Source organism: Vigna unguiculata, unplaced genomic scaffold (genome assembly GCF_004118075.2).
Source record: "Vigna unguiculata cultivar IT97K-499-35 unplaced genomic scaffold, ASM411807v1 contig_5, whole genome shotgun sequence".
NCBI classification, from domain to species: Eukaryota; Viridiplantae; Streptophyta; class Magnoliopsida; order Fabales; family Fabaceae; genus Vigna; species Vigna unguiculata.
The window spans coordinates 1,776,954-1,783,228 of record NW_021011213.1 but is presented as its reverse complement, the minus strand read 5'-3'; the positions used below and the strand labels follow the sequence as shown (position 1 = coordinate 1,783,228).

The 6,275-nt window shown below is 44.4% G+C and overlaps 1 protein-coding gene across 1 annotated transcript; it reads left to right on the top strand.

The window, feature by feature from the left end:
* The first annotated feature begins 2,117 nt into the window (after positions 1 to 2,117).
* On the top strand, positions 2,118 to 2,739 carry LOC114172231. Its single transcript, XM_028056829.1, has 2 exons — positions 2,118 to 2,215; positions 2,355 to 2,739. The coding sequence occupies exons 1-2, from the start codon at positions 2,118 to 2,120 to the stop codon at positions 2,737 to 2,739; spliced, it is 483 nt and encodes a 160-aa protein (XP_027912630.1).
* Positions 2,740 to 6,275: the final 3,536 nt, after the last annotated feature.

Genomic DNA, 6,275 nt, shown 5'->3' with positions numbered 1-6,275 from the left:
GTTTGTTTTGCTTCTGTTTCGTGATTTCTGAGCTTGTATGCTATTGTGGATGCATGTGGTTGGTTGATGCTATTGTTTAGGTAGGAAAAGTGTAGTGTTGCAGGATGAACAGTGGGCGATACCTGTTATTCTCGCCCAAGCAACCCGGTCTCGCCTAGGCGAGACTTGCAGAGAACAAACCCCAGCTCGTGCTCGAGCTCTCGCTCAGGTGGAGGGTCTTAGTTTTGAGCGAGGTACTATCTCGCTCAGGCAAGAGATGCTCGCCTAAGCGAGAACGCGTGGGGAGCTCGAGGTGTGTTGCTGCAGTTGCAACCTAGGCGAGGGAGTGGGCTCGTTGAAGCGAGGGAGGGCTCTGTCGCGATCTCGCCTAAGCGAGGGCCTGTCGCTTAAGCGAGGGAACCCCTCTCGCTTGAGCGAGGGCTTCTAGCTGAGCGAAATGCATTGTAGGACTCGCTGTTTGCTTCACTTGGGTACTATAAAATTTTTTAGGTGATTCATTGATATGTTTTAAGTATGAAGTATGAGAAATGGAATGGAATATATGTAGATATGAATTGGATTGATATGTTGGTGTGACCTTGGTATGTAAAGTGAATGTGATAGGTGATATTAAATGGCAATGATATTGGTATGAGATGAGACTCTATATTGATGAAACTGGAACAATGAGATGGCGTGGGTTCAACATGGAATACGAACTGAAAGGGGTTACAAATGTTGACGTGAGGTTTGAATGCATGATTATTATTATTTGGTTGTTTGAATGTATTTGGTACGTGTCAGTGCGTAATTCCTTGAAATCTCTAGGTGAGGTTTCAGGGTTGTGCTTCAGTGGTCGGGACGTAATTCCATGACTCTGTTAGTGGGTGTCCCTGGTAGTGCCCTATATATGTAACTTGGTAAGGATTCAAGGTAAGGATCGCACCCTGACACTCTAAGGGGTCAGTTAGTCTCACTTAGAGCAGACTGAATCTTGTGGTGAGAGTAGTAGGAGGCCTGAAACTCATTAAGGGCTAACCTTGTTGAGGGGGATTGATTCATCGTAACACTTGTAACGCATAGCTCGGGGGTGAGCAGCTCAGGGGTGAGCAGAGGTATCCACCACAAGTGCAAGCATCTACTGAATCTGACCTGATTATATGTATTCGGATAAGTCGAGTCGAGTCTTAGTGTATTGATTGGAAGGTCATAACATGCTTGGGTGATGTATGTATATTGGACTGTGAAAGTATATCTGATTGCATGATAAATTTTTTTGGCTCTAGCTTACCCTTTGCTTGTTTGATTGCTTTGTATGTTGCTTTTCTACTTCTTGCGATGATCATCAACTTATTGATGGGAGCAAATGCGAGAGGTACTCGTGGTCAACGGGAGAGAGACGATTTCGCTGCATAGTCTACTTGGGCTGGACTTCATGTTCTTGTTGGACTTTTGTTTGGGGCCATGGCCCATGTATTAGCTTGTCGTTTATATTTCTATATGATTCTAGTAAACTTTATAACTTGTTTTTTCTAGGGGCATCGTAGTGTGCCTTGGGTGGTAAGAAGTGGTGTTTAAACTCCGAGACTACGCTAAAATATTATTTAGTGTGATGCTTCCTTTAATTTCGTTTTGTTAAATTAAATGGGGCGTTACATTTATGGTATCAGAGCAGTCATTCCTTAGGTTTGTGGACTTGGATGTCCGCTGAGCTTTCTCTGTGTCTTTCTGAGTGTTTTCAATTGAATTCATGTCTTATCAAGCCTAACCAAGTGAATTTCCTGTATGCTAGTGAACTATGGCACCTTCTCGTAGGACTCTGCAATCCTCCCAAGGCGATGTGGTCACATATCACTAGAGCAATCCAGGCAATGGTAGCTGCCATGACGTAGCAAAGCACGGCGATGATGCAGCAACATGAAGCATCCATGCAGCGACACGCAGCTTCGCTTGAGCAGCAACAGCTGGTAATGCAGTCGATGGAGGCTGCTAAGGTAGCTGCTAAGGATGCCCACTGACAGCACATGGAGGCCCTCCGCCAATTGGAGGAGAACAGGGCGGCTGCCCCTGTGTTTGGTCCTAAGCCACGTCCGCCAATCAGAGAGTGGAGTTTGGAAGATTTCCTGAAACACCATCCAATGAAATTCAACGGGAAGACTAGCCCAGATGCAGCTGATCAATGGCTGAAGGACCTGGAGAGAATCTTCGACGTGAAGATGTGTCCAGCAGATAACAGGTTGGCTTTGTAGTCTATAAGGTCATCGGAGAAGCTGAATATTGGTGGATTAGCATGAAGTCCATCATGGAGGAGCGAGGAGAGCCTATGACTTGGGAGGCCTTTAGGGGAAGTTCTTCTCGGAATACTTCCCTGACAGTGTGAGATATGCCAAGGAGGTGGAATTCCTCCAACTGACCCAAGGAGGGAAATCTGTGACAGACTATGCTGAAAAGTTCAAGCATCTCATTTGTTTCTACACCTTGCCACTCGATGTAGAGTGGAGATGCCATAAGTTTGAGAATGGCCTCCGCGGCGACATCCGCTTGATGGTAGCCCGTCTATCCATCAAGGACTTTGCTGCACTGGTAGAGAAAGCACGAATGATGGAAAAGATGAAGAATGAGGTGGAAGGTCAGCATCCACAGCAGCCACAAAGGATAGGTGGACCATCTAGGTCCAAGCCCAAACATGAGGAGCGGAGGAGACCATACGACAGACCTCACCATCAGCCTCAGGAGTCTAGGAACTTTTCCCCTCAATAGGGTCGGGTACCTGAGGAGCTCCTGCCCACGCATGGAGGGTTACTGTAGATGTAATAACTGTGGCAAAGAGGGCCACTTTGGGGGGGTCTAGGAACTTTTTCCCTCAACAGGGCTAGGTATAGTGTTATATTTGTGGAGGTCCCCACCTGAGGAGTGCCTGCCCACTCATGGAGGGTTACCGCAGATGCAACAATTGTGGCAAGTAGGGCCACTTTAGGAAGGACTGCCCCAACCTTGCTAGGGCAGCGATACACCCTCCAGTTCAGACTACCTACCAGCACCAGTAGAGGAATAAAGGCAGCAGGCCTCAGGCGACAAGCAGAGTGTATGCCATGACCGGAGCGGAGGCTGCTAGCTCAGGTAACCTTGTTATAGGTGATTATGTGATAGTTGGAAAGACATGTTGTGTATTGTATGATTTTGGAGCGACACACTCTTTTGTGTTAAATGCTTGTGTGGAACGTTTGGGTCTGCCGGTGTGCGAGCTGCAGTGTGAGCTTGCGGTATCTACCCCGGCATCGGGTTTGGTCAGGACGTCGTCCTTGTGTGCTAAGTGTCCGGTGGAGATATAGGGATGCAAGTACAAAGTAAATCTAATTTGCCTACCTCTACAAGAGTTGAAGGTAATTTTGGGGATGGATTGGCTCTCTGCCAATCGCGTTCTTATAGACAGTTGAGAGAAGAGGTTGTTATTTCCCGACTTAGAGGAGCCTGAATTGGTATCTCCTCAGGGAGTGGTGAACGAGGTTCAGAGTGGCACGCAGTGCTTCATAATCTTCGCTTGCATGGAGGTAGAGGAGAAGGAAGGGATGTCGGTTATACCAATGGTGCAGGAATTTGAAGATGTATTGCCAGAGGAAGTGCCAGGGTTGCCTCCCAGTAGAGAGGTGGAATTCTCTATCGATCTGGTGCCAGGAATCGGTCCAATGTCGATGGCTTCGTATAATATGGCTCCGGCGGAGTTAGTGGAACTCAAGAAACAAATAGAGGAGTTATTGGGGAAACAATTCATTCGACCAAGTACTTCGCCATGGGGAGCACCAATGTTGCTAGTGAAGAAGAATAATGGGAGTTCATGTCTGTGTGTGGACTACAGACAGTTAAACAACATAACCATCAAGAACAAATACCCGCTTTCGAGAATTGATGACTTGATGGATCAGTTGCATGGGTCATCCGTCTTCTCGAATATTGATTTGCGGTCAGGATACCATCAGATCTTGGTGAAGGCTGATGATGTGCAGAAGACAGCCTTCAGGTTCTGGTATAGACACTATGAGTATATGGTTACGCCTTTTAGTGTGACCAACGCTCTAGCGGTGTTTATGGACTACATGAACAAAATTTTCCGTCAATTCTAAGATAAATTCATCGTGGTCTTTATAGACGATATACTTATCTATTACAGGACTCAAGAGGAGCATGCAGAACACCTGATGAGTCCATCTTCAAGAGTAAGGAAGCCCAGGAGAAGCCATGCAAAATTGATGAAGCTTCCATGGAGAACGATGAAGGTGCGGAAGTTAGAAGATGAGAGGAGAAGTGGTGCGACAATGGTGTTTGGAGAAGCTCTCAAGTGAGGTTGGGCCAACACTCAAGGAAGGGGGCTAGAGGAAACCAAGAAGGAGAACTCTAGCCTAAGTTGATTCACAAAAAGATAGGAGTCTGAAGTCATCTCAATAGAGTTTCTCTGCTATATTCATTAATGAAAAAACAAGGGTCTTAAGCTCTCTATTTATAGTAGAAAAGGAGAGCCAAGTAGTCTAGAAAAATGGAGGCAAAAAGGATCTAGACTGTTGTATTTGGAGCCAAAAAGAGAGCATGAGGCAAGTCTAACTTGCCACCTAAGCAAGTCACAAGGGACTTGCTTCTAGGCGAATAAGATAAGCTTGGTGACCAAGCTTGGAGCAAGAAGGATCTAGATCCTCTCACAAATGCACTCTCTCTCTCTTGTTGGGCTAATTTCAAGCCCAACTCTTCTTTGGTCCAATTCTCTTCAAAGCCCAAAAACCCTCCAAGGCCTAATACATGGCCCAAACAAAAACCCTATTCTACAAAGCCCAAAATACAAGGCCCAAAAATAAGCCCTATTCTAATATTTACAAAGAGTCTTAGGCTAGGTCTTCACATCTTCATTGGCCCATGTAAAGTTTGTCTTAGGCCTTGTATATGCATTGGAGGCCCATTCCTCTTGTATCCTCCTAGCCATAGCTCTTGTTCTGGGTCCCTTGGTTAGAGGCATCTCATCATCCCCTCCCTCTTGAGAAGGATTTGTCCTCAAATTTGAAACTTATGCCTCGTCATTTGTACCACCTGCAAAAGGTATTAAGTCAACAACATTAAAGGTGGCATGTACATCATATTCCTCAGGCAACTCTAGCCTATATGCATTATCATTGACTCTTTTCAGCACTTTAAAGGGATCATCACCTCGAGGGCTAAGTTTAGACTTCCTTTTCTTAGGAAATCTATCATTTCTAAGGTGTAGCCACACCTAATCCCCTTCTTCAAAAATCATTTCCCTCTCCCCTTTATTGTTGTACTTAGCATACCTCTCAGTTTGTTGCTGGATTTTTCTTTTAATCCTCTCATGCATTTTCTTAACAAAATTAGATTTTGCCACCCCTTCTTTATGAATGAAATCAAAAGATGTAGGAAGTGGTAACAAATCCATACGAGTGAGAGGATTAAAGCCATAAACAGCTTCAAATGGAGAGATCTTAGTAGTCCTATGAGCCACTCTATTGTAGGCAAACTCAATATGGGGAAGGTATTCATCCCAAGATTTGTGGTTTCCTTTCAAAATTTACCTTAGCATAGTAGACAAAGATCTTGAAGAAATGGAATGGTGAATGTGATATCCTTTCAAAATCTTCCTAAGGGGCAGAAGCAATAGGCAAGGGGGTGTATAATCCATGAGGCATTGTTTTAGACTTAGATTATAAGCATGGGATACATCCATTACAATGCCTTTATATGGGGCCAAATGAATTTCTCTTTTAAAAGACCTAGGGTTTTTTCTACCCCAAAATGACCCATTAATCCCCCTTCATGTGTTTCTTGAACAAGGAGTTTTCTTTGTGAACCTTAGGGAATATAAATTTTTCCTTCTTTAAACAAATACCCCTCATTCACATAGAAACCTCCTTGAGGTCTTTCCATACACTCAGCATAAGTAGAGGAAAACTCAAAATCTTGATTATACATTTCTGGAATGTGATCAAATCCAAGAATTTGGGCTCCTAATTTTGAAAACAAAGTGTGTCTTCTATATAAGGCATCAGCCACCATATTACTTTTGCCCTTCTTGTACTTTATCACATAAGGAAATTGTTCCAAGAATTCCATCCACTTAGCATGTCTTTTATTCAGCTTGTGTTGGCCCTTCAAATATTTTAGCGACTCATGGTCACTATGAATGACAAACTCTTTGGACACAAGGTAGTGTTCCCAAGTTTAAAGGGCCCTAACTAAGCCATACAACTTCTTATCATAGGTGAGATAGTTGAGGGAGGCACCATGAAGTTTTTCACTGA